This window comes from Barbus barbus (assembly GCF_936440315.1).
Source record: "Barbus barbus genome assembly, chromosome: 3".
NCBI lineage: Eukaryota > Metazoa > Chordata > Actinopteri > Cypriniformes > Cyprinidae > Barbus > Barbus barbus.
In genome coordinates, this window is record NC_136731.1 from 42,453,252 (window position 1) to 42,478,802 (window position 25,551).

At 42.2% G+C, this 25,551-nt stretch overlaps 2 protein-coding genes across 2 annotated transcripts in view; both read right to left on the reverse strand.

Annotated features, from left to right (window-relative positions):
* Window positions 1–2,314: 2,314 nt before the first annotated feature.
* Window positions 2,315–25,551, reverse strand: part of LOC306858956 (uncharacterized protein) — a gene marked incomplete at its 5' end in the record, with an annotated part of 35,965 nt that continues 12,728 nt past the window's right edge. The window contains 11 exon segments of the mRNA XM_079399773.1: window positions 2,315–3,414; window positions 9,597–9,685; window positions 12,535–12,678; window positions 12,953–13,020; window positions 13,106–13,158; window positions 13,497–13,596; window positions 14,227–14,400; window positions 14,901–15,002; window positions 15,459–15,546; window positions 16,009–16,237; window positions 16,319–16,370. Of these exon segments, the coding sequence (XP_079255899.1) occupies window positions 9,622–9,685; window positions 12,535–12,678; window positions 12,953–13,020; window positions 13,106–13,158; window positions 13,497–13,596; window positions 14,227–14,400; window positions 14,901–15,002; window positions 15,459–15,546; window positions 16,009–16,237; window positions 16,319–16,370 (1,074 nt within the window). The 3' untranslated portion in view covers window positions 2,315–3,414; window positions 9,597–9,621.
* LOC306850092 (E3 ubiquitin-protein ligase TRIM35-like) lies at window positions 16,486–22,243 on the reverse strand (the record flags this gene model as incomplete). The annotated part of the gene is made up of 8 exons (XM_079385533.1): window positions 16,486–16,506; window positions 17,185–17,249; window positions 17,681–17,802; window positions 17,883–17,905; window positions 17,976–18,206; window positions 18,380–18,475; window positions 18,652–18,781; window positions 22,137–22,243. 8 exons carry the CDS (start codon window positions 22,241–22,243, stop codon window positions 16,486–16,488), a joined length of 795 nt encoding a protein of 264 aa, XP_079241659.1.

Genomic DNA, 25,551 nt, shown 5'->3' on the forward strand with positions numbered 1-25,551 from the left:
ATCTTAATATTCTGAGTTGTAATATTAATGGGCTAAATGGCCCTCACAAACGTACAGGTTTTTTGGATTTTTTTGCGAAGAAGAAAGATTGATATAGTGTTAGTTCAAGAATCCCATTTGAAAGAGGAGGATATGCACAGGTGTAATAATAAGTTTTATGAAGTGGTATCTCACTCATCTTCGGATACTAAAACTAAGGGTGTCCTAATATTGGTCCGGAGGACTTTAAATATTACTATTTTAGATAAAGCTTGTGATACAAATGGTAGAATAACACATATAAAAACAATAGTGGAGAATAGGAATATTGTATTTCTTTCAGTTTATGCCCCTTGTACTCCTGACCCTTGTACTTTTTTCTCTGTTTTGTCAACCTTGAAGTTTTCCGATTTTGAAATTGTATTGGGTGCAGATACGAATTCTGTAATGTCGCATATCCTAGATAGACCTGGACCAAAGGAATCAAACTCTCAAGCTTTTTGTTCTGACAAACATCGTCAATGTGTAACCTCATCCTTATTGGTGGATAGTTGGCATTTATTAAACCTTTCTGCTAAGCCTTAACTTTCTTTTCTGCTACTCATAAATCCTATTCGCGACTTGACTATATTTGTATTTCTACTTCTTTCAGCTGTTCGTGATGCTGTAGAGACAACAGCACGAGTCGTGTCTTCATTTATTAATGTCTATTTTCCCCCTTTATCAGGGTGTAACACGTGTTTACTGAAGCTCCGCTGTTCGCTTTACAGCAAAATCACAAATATACTGTAACGTTACCGTCTAGCGTCTTTGCACCTTAAGCATATCAACAGTTTACTATACAGTAGCTCAACAAATGCAATTTTAACACATGTAACCGTGTTTTTGATTTTGTTTACACGAGCTGAAATTCTTCATGCACAAGTCAGTTTCGCCACTCAGGGGTGGGACCTAAACCTTTGTGTTAATAATTGCTATTGGCTTCTGACAAGAAGTGGCTTATCTGCAACTTGCTGATATTAATGACATTTATTACATTAATGCCAGGTTCACACAGCATGATTTTAGACCCGATTTTCACTCACAGACAGTTTTGTGGAAAACGCAGACAAATGCCTGAAATTGGAGGCAAATCTGTGTTGTTGTTTTTTTGTATTTTTTTTTAAGTTAGATTTTCAGAGCTTTTATGCCTTTAGTGTTTGTATGACAGTGGAGATATGACAGGAAAGCATATGACAGAGAGTGGGAGGCAGGAACAGAAAAGGAGGCGCAGTTGCACTATATGTCAGTAGTCATTAACTGCAAGGCCATCAGTGTCAATTGTTACGTGAGTGACAATTGCACAGTTTGTGTTATCAAAGACGTGATCTGAGAGAAGCACAGACGCATCGCAGATAGCCAAGAGATATTTGGCATGCTAAATATCTGGACTTGTCGGGATTCACAGCCCAGCAGTGCGTATTGTGTTTTGACTGAAAATGGCATCGGCAATGACCTACAGCCAATGAGAGAGCAAGATTGAGGGCAAGGGAAAGTTCAGGGGGAGGAGTCATAATAGACCTGCAACAGAACATCAGCAAGCAGCCATTCTCTCCTTCGTATTCTTCTTTGTTCATTTTTTTTTTTTTTTTACAAATCAGTGTACAGACAACTTGGATTTCAAGATTTTGTGGGCTACTGTTTTTGACTGGAATAAATCCATTCTCACGCATGTTATTTCCCACATCATATCCGTGTGTGTTTGGTTGTGAAATATTGTGCCTGTATGATAGTTACTCACTAGGGGTAAATATCTAAAAAGGTCATTATATATGAATGACTACCATGCCTAAATATTTATTTTTTCATGTGCAAGAGATGCTGATTTTGAAAATTATCATATACATTTTGTGTGAGTGGGAATTATGAGGATTTTTGTTGGCTGCTAAGGACTCTTATAATGATGGGCCTGCCTATAAGGAAGGAAGGGCGGCCATTTTTAAAAGAAGATATGTGTGGTGAGGTGGCATGCTTTTGTTACCTTAACTCCAGAGCAATGGTCCAAAATGATCTCTTTTAAAAAAGACATGGTGTATTAGACTCGTGAGCTGTTTTTTTAAGTGCACGCTCTGGTCTGGGATATACAGATTCGGACTATACTCTGAGGACCTTTTTTTCAGCTGGAGGATAACCTGTTTTTGTGGGGCCTTGAACCAGTGGATTATATTTTTTCTCTTTTTGGGGACATTTGATTTTTTCTTTCTCATCTGGATTTTCGGTTTGCTGTCCACCCTAAAGCAGAAAAGGACTGAGACGACAGACTGATAAGTACTATCATTATTTTGCTTTTATTTTTCCTTTCCTGTGGACTAACGGACTGGTGTGTTGCAGCCAACGAGCCTATTTATGAACTTTCTTGCTTGGGACTATTTTGTTTGAATCTTTAAGTTTTAACAGTTTTGGTTGTGTTTGGTATTACTGTCTAAGAAACAAGTAAAAGGGAACAATTTAATCAAGCTCTCCCTGTGATAATAATTAAACCCTTTTGTAAAGAGTTGTAGTTGTTATAATATAGTTTCATGAATTTGCACTTGCAATCAGGCTGACCAAATGGTAAGCATATATGGCATGTTGCCCAAGGGGAGGACTCCGAGCTCCAAATTTAGGCCAAATTTAGGACTCCCCCAAATCCCCAAGGATAGGAATAGTTAGGAGTGAGGAGTTGGGGTGGAGGAGGGATGCTGGAAAATCTGTCATGGGACAGAGATATGTGGTCTGTATATACAGTCAGGTCCATAAATATTGGGACATCGACACAATTCTAACATTTTTGGCTCTATACACCACCACAATGGATTTCAAATGAAACGAACAAGATGTGCTTTAACTGCAGACTGTCAGCTTTAATTTGAGGGTATTTACATCCAAATCAGGTGAACGGTGTAGGAATTACAACAGCTTGCATATGTGCCTCCCACTTGTTAATTAATAATTACTCAATGTGCTAAAGCAAAGAAGCACCAGCATGTATAAGACTTCTTTAAAAATAGAGTATCCTTATACAGAAGATACCATAGAATTCAGCTATACCATACAAAAACAACCCAACTGTGTACACAACACCAACAAGGCTGAAAGCTCAAAGTATGAAAAAAAATGAAAACATTTGTAAGCAGTTTGCTGTGGACAGATTCAAACTGCTGTTGTTGTACAGATATAATATCAGAACAAAACACAGATACACAAAACAAGATATTAAATGTCAAAGTATGGACCAGTATCTGAAGCTGTAACAGCCAGATCTTATATCATAAAAGTAAATGTTGAATATGTAATTACATGATAGGTCATTAGAGAATGCAACGGTACATGATGTGTCCAGGAAGTCATTTATATTACGAGCTGTAACAGGAGTAGTCACTCGTATTGTTCAGTGAGGCCTCATGCTTTCATTCTCTAAAGAGAAAAAAAGATACAATGACAAATAAAACAAAACAATAAAATAGGTCTGAAGGATCACAACTCAATTGTATGTTCACATAAACCAGCATTACTGAGCAATCTGAATGATGATTCATACGTGATAGATACGTGTCTTTGCAACATACCTGTGTTTAACTCAAGTTCAAGGACAAATTTGTCACCAAAAATGTACTAAAACTGACAAAACCTTCACTTACATCCTGTGGCGGGCTGAAGAATCACACGACAGGTTGCAGTGAAAGTTAAAGCCCCGGAGGGTGTGTTTATTTATAAACAGAAGGAACCGTGAAGGTGCTAGAGGTGTCTGGTGTTCGTCCTCGGTGCTGTGTGAACCTGTTCGCCGGCCGGCTGAGTGCAAGGGGATTTGGTGTCCGGTGCTCGGGTGGCGGGCTGGTCGGTCAGTCGCTTTCTGGAGGGACAAGAGACACAACATTAGCGGCCTGTCGTCTGGAGATCTTTCTCACCCGTGTATTCTCGGGTGCAGCTTTTGTAGTCCTCTCCTCATCCGCTTCAGCTGGGACCGATCAGCCCTTGGTGATTGCGTGCAGGTGGATCTCCTTCGTTGCCAGGGCGACGCTGATAGGTGCCCGGGACACGGCTCACACTCCCCCCCCCTAAGCGTCGTCCTGGTCCCCTGGGCGAGGGGGGAGGCGGGGGCTGGGGGAGGAACAACACCTGACAGACCTGCGAAAGCTGTCCACAGGCGGGAGAGTCCATCCGCATTGGCGTTGGCGGTTCCAGCTCGATGTCGCACGTCAAAGTGGAAGTCCTGGAGCGCTAGGAACCACCGTGTCACCCGGGCATTGGTATCTTTGGCCCGGGCCATCCATTGTAACGGGGCATGATCGGTGACGAGGGTGAATTTCCGTCCCAGTAGATAGTATTTCAGCTCCAGGACTGCCCACTTGACGGCCAGCGCCTCCTTCTCGACCGCCGCGTACCGTTGTTCCGTTGTGGACAGCTTTCGGCTGATGTAGACCACCGGGTGTTCCTCACCGTCTTGTACCTGGGATAGCACGGCTCCCAACCCGGTGTCGGATGCGTCCGTCTGTAATAAGAAGGGACAGTTAAAGTCGGGAGCGCGCAATACTGGCTCAGACGTGAGCGCCGCTTTTACCCTTTTGAACGCTTCTTCTTCCTGGGTTCCCCACCTCACCTTCTCTGGCTGTCCCTTCTTGGTGAGGTCTGTCAGGGCTGTCGCTAAGGAGGAGAAGTTAGGTATAAAGCATCTGTAGTAACCGGCCAACCCCAAAAAGGCCCGTACCTGTTTTTTGGAGGTGGGCCTCGGGGCCGAGAGAATGGCTGCCACTTTCCCCTCCTGCGGACGGATCAGGCCCCGGCCCACCCGAAAACCGAGGTATTTTGCTTCAGGTAGGGCAAGGTGGCATTTCTTGGGGTTGGCGGTGAGCCCCGCCCGCCGCAGTTCGAGAAGTACCTTCCGGAGCCGCTCCAGGTGGTCCTCCCAGGTCTCCGAGTGGATGACGACATCATCGATGTAGGCTGCTGCATAAGTCTGATGGGGTCTCAGCACGATGTCCATCATCCGTTGGAAGGTAGCCGGAGCCCCGTGCAGCCCGAAGGGGAGAACCCGGTACTGCCAGTGGCCACTGGGGGTGGAGAAGGCGGTCTTCGGTTTGGTGGATTCCGTTAACGGCACCTGCCAGTAGCCTTTGGTGAGGTCGAGCGTGGATATGAACCGGGCTCTCCCCAGCCGCTCCAGCAGCTCGTCGACACGGGGCATCGGGTATCCATCGAACTCGGAGACCTCGTTTAGGCGGCGAAAGTCGTTACAGAACCGGAGGGTGCCGTCCGGTTTTGGGACCATGACTATGGGACTGGACCAGGGACTGCGGGAGGGCTCGATGATTCCTAACTTCAGCATCTCCCGAACCTCCCCTTCAACTGCGTGTCGCCGGGCCTCCGGGATTCGGTAGGGCCTCTGTCGCACAATGGTCCCTGGAGGTGTGCGTACGTCATGCTGAAGTATGCGGGTCCGCCCGGGACGTGGGGAGAACACATCAGAGAATTGACCGACCAGATGTTGGAGCTCCGTCTTCTGGGCGGCTGACAGGTGGGGGCTGATGTCAACAACCACGGGAGAGGTGGTGGCTAGGGCAGCAACCTGAGTCCTCGTTCCCTCCCAGCGCTTCAGGAGATTGACGTGGTACAGTTGACTTTCCTTCCTACGTCCAGGCTGGCGTACTCTGTAAGTCACGGGCCCCACTTTCTCCGTGATGATATACGGGCCTTGCCACTTGGCGAGAAATTTACATGCTGCTGTTGGAACGAGGACTAAGACGTAATCACCTGGCTGGAATTCCCGTGGCTGGGCCGCCCGGTCGTACCGACGACGTTGTGCTTCTTGGGCTGCAGCCAGGTGTTCCCGGACGAGTGGCATGACGCGGTCGATCCTTTCCCTCATCTCTCTCACGTGCTCGATCGTGGTCCGATGGGTGGTCGGCTGCTGCTCCCAGGCCTCTTTGGCGACATCGAGCAGGCCACGGGGCTGCCGCCCGAACAGAAGTTCGAAAGGTGTAAATCCTGTGGAGGCCTGGGGGACTTCCCGGATGCCGAAGAGGACGTACGGCAGCATTTGGTCCCAATCCCGTCGGTCGTCCGCAGCCACCCGACGGAGCATCTGCTTCAACGTCTGATTGAATCTTTCGACCAACCCATCGGTCTGAGGGTGGTAGACGGTGGTACGAAGCTGCTTTACCTTGAGGAGGCGGCAGAGGTCAGCCATCGTCCGGGACATGAAGGGGGTGCCCTGGTCGGTCAATATCTCTCGGGGTATGCCGACCCGGCTGCACAGCAGGAAGAGTTCCTGGGCGATGGCCTTGGACGTGGCTTTGCGCAATGGAATGGCTTCGGGGTACCGGGTCGCATAATCCACGATGACTAATGTGTTCGTGTCCCCGGGCGGATTTTGGCAGCGGCCCTACTAAATCCATTCCTATCCGCTCAAAGGGCACCTCGATGATGGGCAGCGGAATTAGCGGAGCTGGGGGAGGGGTTTGTGGTGACGTCCGTTGGCAGTCCGGGCAAGCCTGACAAAACCGCTTGATCTCCGCCTCCATCCCGGGCCAATGGAACCTGTCTCGGATCCGTTGTGTAGTGTTTTGCGCCCCTAGGTGGCCAGCCATAGGATGGGAATGGGCGAGCTCGATGATCGTCTGTGTTCTCGTACGTGGGACGACCAGCAGTTTTACCTCCTCCCCTCTCCGCTGGGCGACACAGTACAGCAGGCCATTCTGGACAACGAAGTGTGGGGATGGGTGTGGTGGTGGTTGGACCTCTTTTCCCTCAACCACCCTTACTTGCTTCCAGCAGTGCTTCAGCCGATCGTCCCCGAGCTGCTCCTTTACAAAATTTCCCCCACCCCTAACCTGCTGGAACACATCATAAAAAAGGTTAGAACTTTGGGGGGGGGACTCACCATCTCTGGCGCTGTCCGATGCTAGGAGGGCAGGGCGCCGTCGGGGACCTCGGCTGAGCTTCTTCCACTTCTGGCGGTTCCCGGCAGGGCTGGCAGGCTGGGTGACTTTGGCGAGCAGTTGTTCAAAGCCTGGCCAGTCTCTCCCCAGCAGTACGGGTACGGGCAAATCTTTGACCACGCCTACTTCCAGAGGCCATGTGCCTGTCCTCGCGGAGATGGTCACCTGTCGGGTAGGTACGCTCTGGGTGTCACCGTGGACACATGTGATGGATAGGCGGGCTTTGGTTCCCAACCTCGGGGGAAACATAGAAGACTGGACCAGGCTTACCGCGCTACCAGAGTCCAACAGAGCTGTATACGGATGGCCATTGATGAAAACCTCGGTCTGGGGTGCGTCTCGCGGCGGCTCCAGATGGACGGCACAGCCTGCCAGCCAGGCGCGACTGGGCGAAGGTGGTGGTTCGGTGGGCATCGGCTCATCTTGCGTGCCGGGAACCGCTGACCTGCTGGCTGTGCGCTGGGTGCCCTCTGGCGTGCGTCGCTCCTGGTACACCCTCCGGGGAAACGGCGGTGCTCGTTCCCCAGCCTCTCGTCGCAGCGTCGTCTCTGCTAGCTCAACGGCCTCGACGAGATCTCCCACGGTCTGCGGGTTCCGCATTCCGGCCGCCTGCCGAAGGGGCCGTGGCAGGGCATGCAAATACCGGTCCACGACGACGCGTTCGGCCACTTGGGCAGCGCTGGGGTTCCCGGCGAGCAACCAGTGATGGGCGAGGCGGTTGAGTTCGGCGGCTTGGGCGCGGGCTGGCAACCGACTGTTGTACTCCCATGATCGAAATAATTGGGCCGCGGCGATGGGAGACAGGCCTACGCGGGCCAGGATTTCCTTACGTAGCTCGTCGTATGATTCTTTTTGGCCCGCTGACATGGAAAAATAGGCCTGCTGGGGTTCCCCGGTCAGCAACGGTGCCAGTATCCGCGCCCAATCTTCGCGGGGCCAGTCCTCTCGAGTGGCTATGGACTCGAACATGCTCAAATAATGTTCCACGTCGTCGTGGACGGTCATTTTCGGCAGGAGCTGGGTGGCTTGAGTGCGGGGGTCCGGTAGCGGAACCCGCTGGGCAGCCGCGAAGCGGAGAGCGGCGACTTCGCGCTCCGTCTCTCCTTGCCGAGTGGCCATATGCTCGACAATTTGCTGCTGCCGAATGCTTATCTCCGTCAGGTGTTTTAGGAGTTCTTCCATGGCTGGGGAAGGAGTCACCGCCTGACGAAAAAACAGAGGGGGAAAAAAAGCACAAAAAAAAACAAGTTGGTGATTTAGTATGGTCGTGGCCGTCGGTGATTCTTCAGCAATCTGCCCGCATTCTCCACCAGTGTGGCGGGCTGAAGAATCACACGACAGGTTGCAGTGAAAGTTAAAGCCCCGGAGGGTGTGTTTATTTATAAACAGAAGGAACCGTGAAGGTGCTAGAGGTGTCTGGTGTTCGTCCTCGGTGCTGCGTGAACCTGTTCGCCGGCCGGCTGAGTGCAAGGGGATTTGGTGTCCGGTGCTCGGGTGGCGGGCTGGTCGGTCAGTCGCTTTCTGGAGGGACAAGAGACACAACATTAGCGGCCTGTCGTCTGGAGATCTTTCTCACCCGTGTATTCTCGGGTGCAGCTTTTGTAGTCCTCTCCTCATCCGCTTCAGCTGGGACCGATCAGCCCTTGGTGATTGCGTGCAGGTGGATCTCCTTCGTTGCCAGGGCGACGCTGATAGGTGCCCGGGACACGGCTCACAATCCTTAAATGGAGAAATGGTTGATAAAAACATTTTAATGCTTGCTAGAAATGCTAAATGTTTTGATTGGGCCATTCTGTAATATGTGCTCATTTATAAGTATTAGCACTAATTACACAAAGATTTATTTGTAAATCATGGAGTGTTTATCCTAACCAGCAGCAACAAACAACATTACAGTTTGTCAGTCACTTAAGGTGTTTTATCAGATAGCGCCTCTCGAACTCTCATTGGACCAAAGAAATCCTTGTGTATATTAAACAGAAATGATTGTGAAAGGCTGAATCAAATATTATTTGGACAGACAATTTGCTTGTGGATGAAATTTTACAAAGTCTTGGCCACAGTGTATTATGTGTGTTGCAGGGCCGGCACTAGCTATAGACAGAGCAGGTGATTGTCTAGGGCCTCGGGCTTTGAGGAGGGGCCTCCATAGTCTCAGCCTCAGACGTTACGCTGGCTAAACGTCTGATGCATGGGGCACGCTTATCTGGAAACACTTCAGGAATGTCGAAGTCATCTCACTGGTTGAATTAAGACGCGAGTGTCGCGTTTATTTTCGGACCGCCGGGAAACAAAGACTCCGTGGCGCCAAACCCCCTCACTAAAGAAGAAAGCCGTCGTGTTTACAAATGTGACGACGAGCGCTTATCAGGGACAATAAACGCTGGATTTTCAAAAGTGTGTGAAATATTTAAAGTTTGGGAATCTTTAAAATACGTCCGAGAGTTTCACACACCGGTTCAAAAATGTGCCCAAACTTTTGACTGGCACTATACAAGTAAAATATACACATTTTAAAATGAAATGTTGCATAAATAAAAAGGTTAGGAATCATATTTGTCTCAAGTGTTTTTTATTGGGGATGGGTGGCCTCCAAATTGAATTTTGCCTAGGGCCTCCAAATGTCTAGAACCGGCCCTGGTGTGTTGTGTGTGTTCGTACTTGGTGTTGCGGTCTTGTAGTCTCTTTACCAGCGCTTCACTGCTCTTGCGCAGCACATCTCTGAGGCGTGCAACTGAGTCACTGTCATCCTACAAACACACACAGACTCAATGCACAACCTACACACACTCACACATTCATAAGTTTGAAATTAATAAACATGCGCTACTATTCAGAACAGAGTAGCTTGAGCATCTGAGTGTGTTGCATTAGAACTGATACATAAAAGCCTTTATCTTAGTCTCGCTCTCTCACACACACAGTATATTCTGTTTTCTATATATGCTAGCTACTTTCATTAGCTAATAAATTAACTTCATAGATTGAAATGAACAGATAAAATGTATATAACCTGAGTGCAATGGAAGTGGATTTGAATAAAAGCATTGGTCAAATGCATGAACTTAAATGCAATACAGTAGCTCTATTGCAAATGTGCACCAGTGACATTTATATGACATACATATAAATATTTAAACAGATTAAAAAAACTGAAGTGCAAGTGAGCTTGAAAAATGAAAATAGGCTAGATATACATGAAACACAAATAAATAAAATATAAACTAATTACACATAATTGTTTTTATATTAATATGACTATTAATAATTCTGATTATAGTTAATTAAATAAAACATTAAAATAATAATTACTGATAATGATTATTATTAATATATATTACATAAAACTGTAGCATGACCTGTTAACATGCAGGAGGCCTATAACTATAATTGTTTAGAAAGGTCTAAGGATTTATTATAGATGATTATGATTAAAAATCATTAACAGTAATTTCTTAACTTATATCAGGAAATTGTATGCATCCACTGAGAGAGAGAGAGAGAGAGAGAGAGAGAGAGAGAGTTACAGAACTGGAAAGTCATGATCCACTTGAGCTCCTAAATTTTTTGCAATCTTTGATCTCTAGAGTGAAACGGACCTAACAAAACATATCAAACCGAAGAAAAAAGTGAGAGGAATATTAAGGTGACCGTGATTGCTGTGAATTTTTTTTTGCTGCTTCTTCAACAAGGCAACTAAAGAGCACTGAAACACTATTACAAATTAGTGAGACAGAAATAAAAAAGTTATTTTAGTTAAGTTGAAATATCGTAAAGTATAGAAAACTAGCAAAACTAGCAATCTGAGAGTGACAGTTACAGAAAAATCAAACAACAACAACAACGGAAGCTATTGCAGGAGAGCCCCTCTCCCACTCCATCACATACCCACAGACTGTCAGGAGCGCAAAAGACAAGAAAGCCTATAAATACAGCCTGCTGAAGAACAACCCAGAGACCCTAATGGCAGACGTTTCACAAAAAGGGGACAGAGCCACTAATCTGCTCATCTACACAACAGACTGCAATCTTTGGCACACGGTCATCTGTAAATACTACAAAAGTTATAGAAAACTAGGCATCTGCTACGGCAGACAAATTCAAATTTATGAAGAAAATGACACGGATAAGGCATTTCTAACTGTAAATATCTACCATAATGGTACCATAATGTTCCAGGGGACTGAAGTATGTCTCAGCTCTGTCCAGGCAAACTTCACCAACCTAAAAGCTCTGGCAGAGGCTGAGAAACAAACACAAGGAGCGAAAATAAAAAAAACACCTGGAAAATAAACTCAATCACCTCACACGAGACTTTGAAGCTAGTGTCGAGGAGCTAAGAGGAGAGATATGCAAGCTGCAGCAAGATAGGGAGACCCTGAATAAAGAACTGAAAACAGTCAGGCAGGAGCTGCTGCTCCGAGAAGGAGAAATACAAAACCTGAGCCTCACACACACCTGCAAGCAGCGGCCCAGCTCTCCCACCAACAAGACAACAGCAGCCCACAGTCCATCACCTGAGTCCAGCACCACAGGCAGAAGCCCCCGAGGGCCCCCAAGAGCAAAGAAGTGACCCACAGAATGCAGAAGTCATCATCTTAATAGATTCAAATGGCAAATTCATCAATAAAAAACAGCTCTTTCCTGGCCACAAAACATTAAAACTCTGGTGCCCAAAAACAGATATTGCCCTACAACAACTGAACAGGGGAAATCTGGGTGAACCCAACCACATCATCATCCATGTGGGCACGAATGACCTGCGGGCACAGCAGGAGCGAGTGGCAGATTCAGTGACACGGGTGGCCATAAAAGCAACACAAACCTTCCCGACTTCAAAAGTAGTCATCCCCACCATCCTGCCCAGATCAGACATCCATCCTCGCACCATTCAAAGAGTAAATGCAGACATCTCACGTAGATGTGCTGGAATGCCAAATGTTCACCTGGCACATCATCCTACACTGGACCTCTGCCATCTCTACGACAATGTCCACCTCCATAAAGACAGTGTTCGTGTGTTTGCCAAAACTCTTAAAGACGTGGCCCTGGGCCGAAACCCCTAGCAGCCTCCCAAAGAACACTAGAGCAGCCACTACTCTTCAGCCAGTGAGACGCTTTCCCCCAACAGCACCACAAAACATCACCTCTCCAGGCTCGGCTGAGCAGTACTCTACAAATCCTACCCACAGGACTGCACCCTATGGCCAAGCCACTATGTACCCACCCCACCACCCTGGACCTGTACTTCGACCTCAGCCTGGACCTGGACCTGTACTTCGACCTCAACCTCCACAGCCTGCTCTCTACTACCATCAGCCTACACCGCAGCAGCTGAGACCCCAGCAGCATATTTCTTACTAAACCAGTATAGATCATCTCATATGTAAACGCATGAAAAAATCAGCAGAAAATGATAATGAAGCACATATTTATTTATATATTCCCTCCAAAATGTTCATCACTGTAATGTGAATAAAACTCTTATTGTAAAGTGTATGTATATCATAGTAGCTGTACTGACTTTAATATATGCAGATTTTAAAAAAAAAGAGCTAATGAGCTGCAAGGACATCTTCAAATAATAAGTGGAAAAGACATGCAGACAAATAAAAAGTGAGGTTGGCTCTGTACCTGTTGGCAGGATCTAGGGGCATATTCCTCCAGCATGTCTGCAGCCTCCATCTTGCCCTGTCTACGGTGCAGAGCGGCTAGATTCCTCAAGATTATATTTATGACCGGTCTGCAAACAAAACATTTCCAGTGAGGAAGGTTACGAAACCAAGAGAACAAAAACTGATGAAAACTCTGAATAACCTAACAGAGCAAAAGACCTAAATAGGCTTCATTTTCTTTCTCCAGGATATAATTTCTTGCTTTATTTATTAGAGATTCACCTATTCATCTTTCTAAAGAACCTCCTGTCTGTTTGTCTACGTGAGGATTCAGTGACAATATTGCATCAGGTGGCTTGTGATCAGTGTCTGTCTGATTTATGTGATGCGTGTGTGTGATACCTGTTGACTTTACTGGCTTTGTATCCACCTCCATGTTCTTCGTACGGCCTGCTATCTCTGTGTTTCCCCTGAAAATCAGCAGAAAGACAGTTTGAGTGACAGCAGACGGACAAAAACACAAACCCTCATGTAACATATCTTCACAACACACACCTTGCTCATCTCCTCTCTTTCCTCAGCATGCATCCAAATGGGTTTATTTCCAGCTGGAAACATGATTGGGCCACATTTCAAAAAGAAATGTAACGAGCAAATGTCACTTCAAACCTTCTCATCTAAAATGTTTGCAGTTATCACATCAATAAACATCAACTTTATTTAAAATATTGTAATTTAAAAAATGCATATACAAAAGATACAGCAGCATCTGTTTCAGCTTAGCTTGAACACACCATCTCAACACTGAGTTCATTTATAAATGATAGCAATAGCTGCGTGGGCTGCACTCCCACATACTGACTCGGCTACAGATCATTTCCCCATGTCCAGTCACTTTCTGTTTCTACTCTGCTGTCTTTTCAAATAAAGGCAAAAAACAGCTCACCATCCACCGATCCAAACTCCTTCTCATGAGCGCAGGTCAGAATCTCTTTGTAAAGAATCTCAGCTTCTTTATATTTGCCTTGTTTGAGAAAGCAGGATGCCTGTGAAGAGATGGGGTATATATTTAACTGCTGTAGAAGGTTAGTTATAGAGAGTAAATGGGACTAATGATTCAACGGGTATATAGGGACAAACATCTTGTGCGCGTGTGTGTGAACAGTGTTTCACACTGTTGCTAAAGATATTACTTTGTACACTTTTCATATCAATATCAGGGCAGTTATGTTTTAGACCAAACATATAATGGTGAGTGAGTGATACCTGGATGCGTCAGTGAATGGTGAGATATTTTGCTAAATAAAATGATCCTGCCAGAAATATAGCATAAGAGCTTTGTGTCTGTTTCGTCTGTATCAACTCAGTGAGCTTTTTTAGGTTTTATGCATGTGCAGCAAGGAGAATTTTGCGTTTTCTGACATTTCAGTGTGGATGTGAAACCACGGGAAAACACTTGAAAATGCTAATGTGGAGTGTTCCAATATCATATACAAGTACAAGTGTTCCAATATCATATACAAGTACAAGTGTTCCAATATCATATACAAGTACAAGTGTTCCAATATCATATACAAGTACAAGTGTTCCAATATCATATACAAGTACAAGTGTTCCAATATCATATACAGAACCTCATGGTATGTTCCAGCAGATCAGCAGTTTGACAAACTAACCAGGTTACTCTTAGTTTTGTCCACGTTGGGGTCGTTCGGGCCGAGTTTGCATTCGTAGATCTTCAGAGCTCTGTGGTAATAACGCTCCACCTCCTCATACTTGCCCTGATTCTGACACAAAACTGCCAGATTATTCAACTGCTTCGCTATTTCGAGACGATCTTTCCCCAGCAACTGAATGACAGACAGACAAACAGATTAATAGTGTCCCTTCATTTATGTGGTCAGTGTATAATGACTATTACTATACATCTGCTAATTTCCCACACTATTTTTCTTCTAACGTGACAAAATATTTTACACTTCAAATCAATATTCATGCTTAATGTCAGGGTCCTAATCATCTAAATTATATCCATAAAATAAAATAAATAATGATATTGAAGTAAAAATGACATGCAGAATTTATTATGTTTATTATCTAGTCCCCGAAATAACCTAAGGTTGTGTCAGATTTAGCTAAAAGTGACCATGAATTTTCACAGGGTAGCTCAGCACAGCCGGTCAGCCAGCTCATTGATCATTTGTCTTGTCTTTGCTGGTGCACAGATTGACTTTTGAAGAATGTTTACACCGCTAATCTCAACATTCTCCCTCATAATTACTAGAGGCTCAATATGACGTTTATGTATGGATGAAACTGGTGATGATGTGGTGACATGACCTTCGCTGACCTTCTCTTGGATCTCCAGCGCTCGTTTACACAATGGCTCAGCCTCCTTATACTTGCCTCTCTTCCCGCAGAGCACAGCCAGATTACTGAGAGTGGATGCCACCTGAAATACACAGCACCAGTCCTGACAGGATACAGTATGACATTTCACCTTTATAGTGCAGGAGAAAATCCAGATGACCATGTGATGCCTGTATCTTAGAGCTTAATAAATAATATTTAACATTCACCAAATTCTGAGACAAGTGACGTGCTTTTAAAAGAAGTCTGCATCTTTTCATCATCCTTTGCTTTGGTAATTAATAAACACATACAATGTTAATCAAATTATTTTGAGGTATATTTAAAAATCTTCATAATATCTAATACATCTTTCAAACAGAAATATACTTTCTTCTCTTACTCAGATCACAGTAAATAATTTCCCATCAACTGCTCAAATCAATATTTATTTCAAGAAAAACTTTTGCTGTAGTTTCTGTTGTGGGAATTAGGGATCTACATTTGTAAAAGGAACTCATGGATATGCCTGTAAAGACTAAAAAGTGATGTCACTTACGGCAAGATGGTCTTTGCCGAGTGTCTTTTCTCTGATGGAGAGAACGTCATTCAGCAGGTGAGCAGCTTCTTTATATTTATTCTGATCCCTTAGACATACAGACAGACAGACAGACGTCATCCAATGACAGATGTATGATGCAATCATATGTAACTGATGCTTCTGTTTCTGAATTCTGATTGGACAAGCCACTATCAAAGCCACCTGAGCTTTTGTAACAGTCATAAAATCCCTGGGCAACACTTTATTTTAATGTGTCTTTGTCACACATGTTTGTACTTATGCATAATTACATGCAAGTTACCCTAAACGAAACCCTAATCCTAACCATATAGTAAGTACATGTAGTTAATTAATAATACTCAGTACTTAAATGTATAATTACACTGCAACAAGGACACGTACCTTAAAATAAAAAGTAACCAATCCCTGTAATGCTCTCATATGCATCGCTGCTGAAACATTGTTAATCCAGAATGTGAAGCTGCATTTCTTCACATCATGACAAACACACTCCTCATCCTCACACAGCAAAGAAGGACTTTCTCACCTGTACATGAGCGCCAGAATGTTGAGCATGGTGGCCACAAAGGGGTGGTCGTGTCCGTAGGTTTTCTCCAGCTCCTCCAGAGCCTGTTTGCAGATTGGCACCGCCACTTCGTACCGGCCCTGAGATGCATACTTAATCACCAATTTATGGATGGTTCTGAAATGGGCTGGGAGCTCATTTCCAACCTGCTGAGTGGCGGCTGCAGCTGCACTGTTGTTTTGGTGCTGCACTGCAGAGGTCAATGTTAGGGTTAGTGTGACAGGAAAAACAACAGCTCCCAGCTGAGGGTTCAACAGTGACATTCACATACTTTCTTTAGTTTGCGTCTCCTCATCGTTGGGAAGAAGGTCATCCAGAGAGTCCTACACAGACAGACAGATGAGAATAATGGACAGCACAGCAGAGAGACACCAGCAGACACATGAGCTCAGCACAACTACAGATCTGTCAGTAAATGAGCAAAATCTCTTTGAAAGTTCAAGCAGCAATTCTCACAACCTGTCATGGACATTTGTTTGTAAAATTGCTAGAGTTGTTGCTAAATTTCATCAGGTATGGGACAAAACTTACAGCTGGAGAGCCATTCCCCCATTATTTTTATATATATATATATAAAAAACACATCCATGTGTCATAATTATAAGTTTCAAACACAGAATTCATGACTGTTGAGTGACTCTCACCCTCTCAAGCTTCTATTTAACAGTAAAGCAAAACTGATTATTAGTCTGGAACACTTTCCAGACATCAGTATTGCAAAAATCACATCCGATCCTCTGGTTTGATGCTGTAGTTACTCCAGCATAAACACACTTTAACCTCCACATCCCGGCAGTGTGTGTGTTACGTGTGAGCTGGTATACAGAAGCGCATGACGAAGAAACACAGTCAAGTGGGGTATTTAATGAAGAACCCAGGAGTAAATCCAACATACAGCTTCACAGAATCCAAAACAACATTAATAGCGGACCAGGAATCAGGGGAGAACACAGGACTTATAAACAGTGAACGTAATCAGGAAAAACAGAAACAGGTGGAGTCATTAATCAAAAACTAATAAGCGAACACTAATGAGAACAGAGCAACTAAACCAAAACAGACCGTGACAGTGTTCCTGAGTTAAAACCCTCTGATCCCAAAACACATGAATAGATGATTGATCAAGCTCCAACTTACATTGGTTAGATCCTCAGACAGGACTAGATCTGGATGAGCTGTGTTTGGATCCAGAATCACAGGAGCTGATGAGATACAATCAACAGATGCCTTTATTCTGATCTTCATATAATGATCAAGAGTGAACCAAACACAGATTATTATGAATTATGAAAATTAATCCTATTGATCAAACACATCAGATATTTTCCTCTGATCACTGTCAGTGCTATTAGTTACACACTATTTTTTTTATTATAAGTGCTTAATGCCATCAAATACAAACATTAAATGTGTGATTCAAACACTTGTGTTAATCAAGAGAAAATTTAAATAAGAATAAAACAATCAGAGCTGTTGAAATTAAAAACTGTAGCTGTAAAAATTCTGTATGTGTGTTGATTCGATGAGAAATATTCTCAAAAAGAGTTGATAATATTAATTATACACCATAACTAGTACTTTTTTTGTCTTGATAAACTGTATGTGTAAGAGCACAGATGTTCTCCAGACTCACTGTTGTGGACGATGTCCTGCATCTTCTTCCAGACTCTGAAGGACAGGTTGCCCAAGTATCGTGGCACATCAATCAAAGCTCCAGAAGGCATCTGTGGATCCGGCTGTGATGAGATCTGGACTCTGGAAGAACATTCAGGATCAGAACTAAAGTGGATTTGGATCAGAAACAGAGAGACCAGAGACACCAGCAGATCACTCACCTTTCCATTGAGACTGGAAACTCCTGCAGAACAAACACACCATTTATCATCTACGGCTCAATCAATCAATCAATCTATGATCAGAAATCAGACCTTTAGAAAGCAGACATCACTGGCTTTCATCATCTCCTCCATGTCTTTGATTGTGTGTGAAAGAGCTGAGATGTGTCTGTCCATCTCCTCCAGCTTCTCCTTCATCTTCTTCTTCTTCTGCTCCTCTTCCTCCCTCAGTGCAGTGATTGTAGCTTCTTCTTCATCTCTGAGAAACTGATGAAGCTTCTCAAACTGCTGTTTAATCTGACGCTCTGTGTGCTCAGCTTGAGACTGAAATCAAAACATATTCACGTCAATCATATGAATGAACAAATATCAGCACCAAAAACATCACCTACACCACCAGTCAAATGACTGAAAACACTGCATTTATTTTTGGCAAGATTTTTGAATCTAAAGGTTTGAATGTCTTAAGAAATCACAAAGTTGTTCGGTTTTCTCACCATGATGTTTTGAACAGTTTCTTCACAATTTCCTTTAATGTTTTCGTTGAGTTTAAGTTTCTCTTGTAAGGACTGCAGTGCTGTATTGAGCTCTTCCTAGAATTGAATAACATTAAATATATAAAACACCAGCTTCTAAGAGAATTGGGCCGGAAATTGGACCTCAAGGGCCAGAGTACGAACACCTGATATTAAAATACTGAGTACACAAATACAATGATATATACGACTATTTATTGTTCTTTATATATGAGATTAGACATTTGTCTTACCTTGTATGATGAAACCACTTCACTGATGGGTCTGAATTTGTGATTGTCGTGTTTCTGTGAATCTCTGCACACTAAACACACAGGCTGTTTGTCCTCCAGACAGAAGAGTTTGAGTTTCTCTCTGTGTAAACTGTTAAAAAAAGTCAGACAGACCATCAGGATGTCTTAAGGTTAAACATAATTCACTCAAAACTAACACAGGGAAACTTAAGCCCTTGAATCAAACATAAATATTAATAATTAAATATTCAATCAGGGCTCAGTGCTTAAACCACTTCTCTATCTACATGACATCATTAGGTTATGCCATTTGGAAACTGTATCCGAAATCGCCCCCTATACCCTCATTCACTATTCCCTACATTAGTCCACTCATATAGTTCACTTGAAGGAGTGAATGAAAACGAGTGAGTGAATTCGGACACTGTGCACCGGAACTGCCGCTTTTGCATAGTTTGCTTGCTGTTTAATAATCATTTGATACGGGCAACTCCAGTAGTAAGATTGAAGGTTTTATCTTGAACTCTGTCACGGAAATGATTTATAAACCCTAATAGTCAATTTACAATTAATTTTGTGCCTGTCTTATGCCGTGGACGAGCGCTTCTAAAATCAATGAATGGATGATTCAGCTGCGGGCGCCATCTACTGGTGAGACATGGGAATTGACTCGGCACTATTTGAGGTCTGAGTAGTGTTATCACAGAGGCTGAGAAAAGAAGACTGTGCTGCAGACAACAGGTAAATGCCATTATGGCTGTTTTCCCTTGTAACGGAGGTCGTCTTGTCCCAAAATATAACAAAGGTTAAACGCACACAAAAAAAAAAAAATGTCTGAAGCGGGAATCGAACCCCGGTCACACGCGTGATGACGCAGAGTCCTATCTGCAAACCCACTTCTCGTCGACGACTAGGGTTGCACTCAGTCTTTACTCGACTCAGACCGAAAGCCTCACTGGAAAAAAAACAATCAGTTATTGTTGTTCGGGCGCCAGACAAGTATATTAGCCTATACCTGCCACATTTTTATATTCATCCCAGATAGCAACGGACAACCAAAGCATCCGCTACATACAAACAAGAGGAAGACAAAACAAATACAAACTACAGGAAGAGTACGTAACTTTCTTTGTTTTAATGAGGTAACGTTTTTATTTTCTAGACAAGTTTGTTTTAATCTTCAAACACTACAATTCCACTTAAAAAATTAAATAATTGAGCAAAACCAACTAAAACAAAACAACACTTTTCAAATATGCATAAATGAGTGCAATGTAATGAGTGTAATGAGTGGACCACTGACCAAGCTGGCAGCACGAGTGGCTAAGAGTGACTCGGGAATATCAGCGGCGGCAGCCGGTCTTGCATGGCTCCTTTAATAGGAGTATGGTTCGAAACTCCAGTTCAATCCCAGAATTTACAAAGAGCACTCTATACATATATCTGCAGTTTTGTTTTATTTAACTGGTTTGCACTCTCTCTGCCATGTGCCTTATGCCACTTTATCTATCTGTTTCTTTATTTTTTTACAATGTCCTCATTCGTATATCTGTATAGTTGCATGTACATATGTTTGAACCAGGGGCGTAGCCATCATTTCAAAAGTGGGGGGGGGGGCGGAATGTCTAGTGTTATACCTGTTTTTTTTTTTGTTGTTTTTTTTCAGTTAACCCTTGTCTAATTGACAGGTTTTATTTTTAAATAAAAAATAAAACCTTTTTGCTTAATATGCTTTATGATTATATTATTATATATGATTGTAAAATAGAAGGAAAGAAAGATAGAAAAAAGAAAAAGAAAGAAATACAACAGCTTGTCACTGGGACAGTACCATTAAAAGCACATCTTTGTACCTTATTTACCCCAAATAGTTTTATAGTTGTACATTCCGGTACATATTGGTACTCTAATGTACTAATATGCACCTTTTTGAGTATAAGTTACAGAGATGTCCTTATAAGGGTACTATTGTTTACATATTTCAGATTGTATTTTGTGAGTGTTGTATGTACAGTACATGGCACACAGTAATGGATACTTGCACATTCACATACTTGTTTATTCTGTTCTGTTCTATTATACATTAGTCTGATTAGTGTATGTTAGTAAAGTATAAGAAAGTATAAGAAATATCTTATCATAGACAATGCTGTAAATAATCTTTACCTCTGAAGCCTCACTGAAACTGTCTGCCTCATTCACTCTCAACTCTGAATTCACTTCTGCCTCTGTCTACAGCAAATAAAGTACTGTTTGAAACATGTACATACAGGGAATAGTGACATACAGAAGAAAATAACTAATTAAATATACTGCTGGACAATAACCAATCATTTGTATCCTAAATTATTTTTTAACACTTTAGAATGGGGAACACATATTCACTATTAACTATGACTTTTGCCTCAATAAACTCTTCATTTACTGCTTATTAATAGCTTGTAAGGTAGTCGTTGTAGTTGTTAAGTTTAGGATTATGGGATGCAGAATATGGTCATGAAGAATACAGAATTAATATGTGCTTAAGTACTAATAAACAACCAATATGCAAGCTAATAATTACATACTGTAGTTACAAATGATAGCTGAGAAGTAATTCATCATACTAATGTTATTTTTTATTTTTCTATATTTGACTAATTATGTGTTTTCTATGATTGGTCCATATATAATCCTACAAACACTTGTGTATTAATAGATTTTATACAATGTAAAAACAGCCAGGTGTTAAAAGCCCCTCTTCTCACCTGTCACTGTGTGTCGTCCTAATTCTGCTCTAACAAACCTATAGGCTGACTGTTTCTTGTTCATTCTTGACAACAGATAAAAACGTCAAATTAGTGCAATAATGACAGAGCATCCCTACATTAAGATCGGTCCTGTATCGGATCGTCAGAGCTTGCATGTTTGACTGAAATACATCATGTAGAATTGGCAGAGTGTCACAATGCTGCAAACGCTGTAAAATCTCACTTCAACATTATCTTTATTCCTATTTGAAGGGTTCTGATAACATACATACGTGTTAAAATAAATCCAGGCAGTTTTTTTTTTTCTCCATATAATGAACATCAAAACTTGCTATTTATTCAACAAGAGCAATAGGCAGAGTCACTCAACATTGTGCAACACTATTCGGATCCCACATGACAACTTACGCTGCTTGACTTCTTCGTAAAAAAGGAGTGAAGAGTTTCTTGCCGCTTTGAACTCATCTCGACCTCTAATGATGGATACAGCGCGGGACCGCGGGCGCGAGCCCAGCCTGGGCATGTCGTGACGTCACAAACTGAGTGACTGATTGCCATGGAAACGTAAACGTAATGTATAAATTATCTTGTCTCTTTGAATTTTTTATTATTCTGCATTTATATACATTGCTCCATTAAATCCTCAACATGTCGAGAACACAACTGTCCAATGAAAAAGTGCGGGGGACGAATTCACTTTTTATAAAAAGTGGGGGGGACACGTCCCCCACGTACCCCGATCTGAAGTGGCGGGCCGTGGACTTTAGCCTCCTGGTTAGAGCGCTCGCCTCCCGCGCCGGAGACTGCGTTTCGAATCCCGCTCGGAGCGAAGACCGCGACATATAGTTCAGTCATCTGTAAATATTATTATTTTCGCTGGGGGGGTTCATTGATTTTTTCGAAGTGACAACATACAGAGTCTCTAATATAAAAAGGTAATTCAGATTCAGCCTATTATTAACTATTATTAACAGTAGACTATTATTAACTATAAATGTTCTGTAAAAACAACCTCTTAACAGGCCGTGACATGGTAATGTTTACGCGGAGCGATGGAAAAAGGGGAAGGGGGAAAGGGACGTTCTCTGCATTTAACCCATCCAGGAACACCTGGAGCAGCGGGCAGCCATCAATGCGGCGCCCGGGGAGCAGTTGAGGGGTTCGGTGCCTTGCTCAAGGGTCTCACCTCAGTCGCGGTTGCCGGACCTGAGACTCGAACCCACGACCTTCGGGTTACAAGTCCAACTCTCTATCCATTAGGCCACGACTGCCCCCTGTCAGTATAAGTCATTAAATCAGTATTTGAAAGTGAGGGACACGTGATTTTGAATGCAGCTTCCAAAAGACAAAAAAATTGCCAAATAATATTTTCTATATTTGATACAATCACACCGGAGTGATTAAATCGTTCAGCGCTTCATATGATCAGCTACTAGATTCAATTCTGTGTTCGCTGGCTGGAGCAGAGCCAGAGACAGACGCGTGTTTACAGCGCTACATTACAACCAATCACACACGATTCTGTTGAGCTCGTGAATGCAGTGACCAATCAGAGGCGTTCAGATGAGTCATCGGTGTTTTCTATTATCTGTTAGAAACAATAAAGTGCAGATGCGTGTATGAATCTGTAAGATATTCATTTCACAGTTTCAATCATTTTAATGGCAGTTTTTGAGAATGCTTGAATGTTCTTTGATAATGTAAATGTTCTTCGCTCTCTTTCTGTAAAATTAAAGTGTTATGATCAGTAGCCTAGCTTACAATGTTTAATTCATATTAACGTTCAATGTAAAATTCACATTAAATATAAAGTCAGTCGTATTAAAACTATGTTATTGCATGAAGCCCATATCTGTTACTTAAGTAAACAGACAGGTTTTTATGCTAATATTAGTTTTATGCTAGCTATTAGTTAATAGATTACATTATTTAGGATACTTTGATCGTCGCCCACTAGATCAACTAACATAAAGGTGAGAATCAAGATATTTCATGATATAATTAATGCATTTGGGAATGTTTCGAGTAAAAAGGAAAATAAATAAAACAAGAACATATGTGCTATTGTGGCTGCTGTGTCACATGACGACCTATTAAATTAGTTTTGTATGTAATGGCAAAGTGATTATATTTCGTTTCGTTTTTTTATTAAGTTAATTTATTTGGAGCATTTTTTTGTTCGTGAACTAAATTTTTTTCTTTCTCTTTCTTAAAGTAACGATCATAGCCATGTTTGATCAATTCAGCCTTCTCAAATCATCATGACTTGCCTAAAATAACATCTATAGATAGGCTATACTAAAATACACTTTGCAAAAAACTTTTCAATTGGTTTTAAAAGGTAACATTACATTCTTAAGGACTCTACACTTACGTTTCTTTTCAGGAGCACTAGTGCTTCTACTTAAAAAAATAAAAAATAAATGATGAACACCTTCTGATCAATGACAGAAATTAACCTTACTATTATAAGCTGATTTTTCACTCCTTAAAGTGTTTTTTTAACCTTTGTAATGCCATTTTAACTTTATTAAATGTATGTCATATGTTGTGCCAAAAATATATATATTTTTTTTTTGTAAAAAAACAAACAAATTAATTAAAGAATAAATTCATTTAAAATAATAAGATACAATCAGGAAGACCTGAAATCAGCATCAACAATTAATCTTTGCACAAATGTGGAATACTTACATTTTAACAAGACTCGTTTAATAAAAACAATGTTATGAGATTGAATATAGAAACATTAAACAATTAAAATGTATACTTTAACAATGAAACTCCCAGTAGGTGGCAGCAAGTCACTGTCTGTCACTGAATCATTCATCTAATCGATTCCTTCAAACGACTGATTCATTAAGGAATGAAGCAAGTGACTCTTTATGAATGGATCATTGAATCATTGACTCACTAGATTTGTTCAAAAACAAAGATTCATTCATAATCGAAACAGGCTGTGTTTGCTTGGAGATGTGCAGTGGCTCAGCTGTGACTTTTGAATAAAATCAATAATGTATAAATCTGTTGTATAAATTCAATTTCACATTTGTAAACTCTTTATAATCATTAAGTTCATCGCGATCTCGCAAACTTCTATTTCAGTGAATGAAGCTCTCTACACTGCACTGAATCTATTATTTACATCGTCTCTACACTTTGTTTGTTACAATGAAGGACAAACTGCAGTCTGCTGTCAGGATCTGAGCTTAAACCTTAAAGACTGACTACTGCTTGCGGACTCAGATAAAATGTATTATGACTTGAACCATTAAGTTATCATTTAAAGAAAAAGAAAAAAAGGAGCGCCAAATAACCAAATCAAAGACGAGGCGAGTTGTTGGATATCGCGCCAGCAAACCAAATCTGCCTGGATGGAAAGGGCGCTGGTAGCGCCGATAATACTTCAGAAATACTGAAGGAACTCAAATTATTTCGAACTGAAACGGCTGAAAATTTTGGTGTGCTGAGGAAGGAGGTGAGCGATATAATGATATAGTGAAATTATTTCTACTGTCTCTAAATTAAAAAGTAAACATTCATGTGATAGTGATGGCTTAGATATGTATATTGTCAAAGAAACTATATGTTGTATTATTAGACCATTAAAATATATAATCAACTTGTCTTTTTATACAGGTTCCTTTCCAGATAAAATGAAGGTGGCCAAAATTATTCCCCTTTTTAAATCTGGCGATAGGCATAGTCTTACAAATTATAGGCCTATATCTTTGCTTTCTCAATTTTCAAAAATTCTGGAGAAGCTTTTTGTTGAAAAACATTCTTTGATACATGATAATCAGTTTGGGTTTCGAAGCACCCGCTCAACAGCTATGGCTTTGATGAAAATCACAGAGGACATTATTACAGAATTGGAGCATAAAAATTACACAGTTGGAGTTTTTATTGACCTTAAAAAGGCTCTCGACACTCTTGATCATGGTATATTGATATCTAAATTACAGACATATGGAATTAGAGGTGTAGTATTAAACTGGATTATTAGTTACTTAGAAAATAGACAACAATATGTAGAGTATATAGGCCATGAATCTAAGTTGGAAACAATGCAGTGTGGAGTCCCTCAAGGCTCTGTGCTGGGGCCTAAATTATTTACTTTATATATTAATGATCTCTGTGATGAATCAAA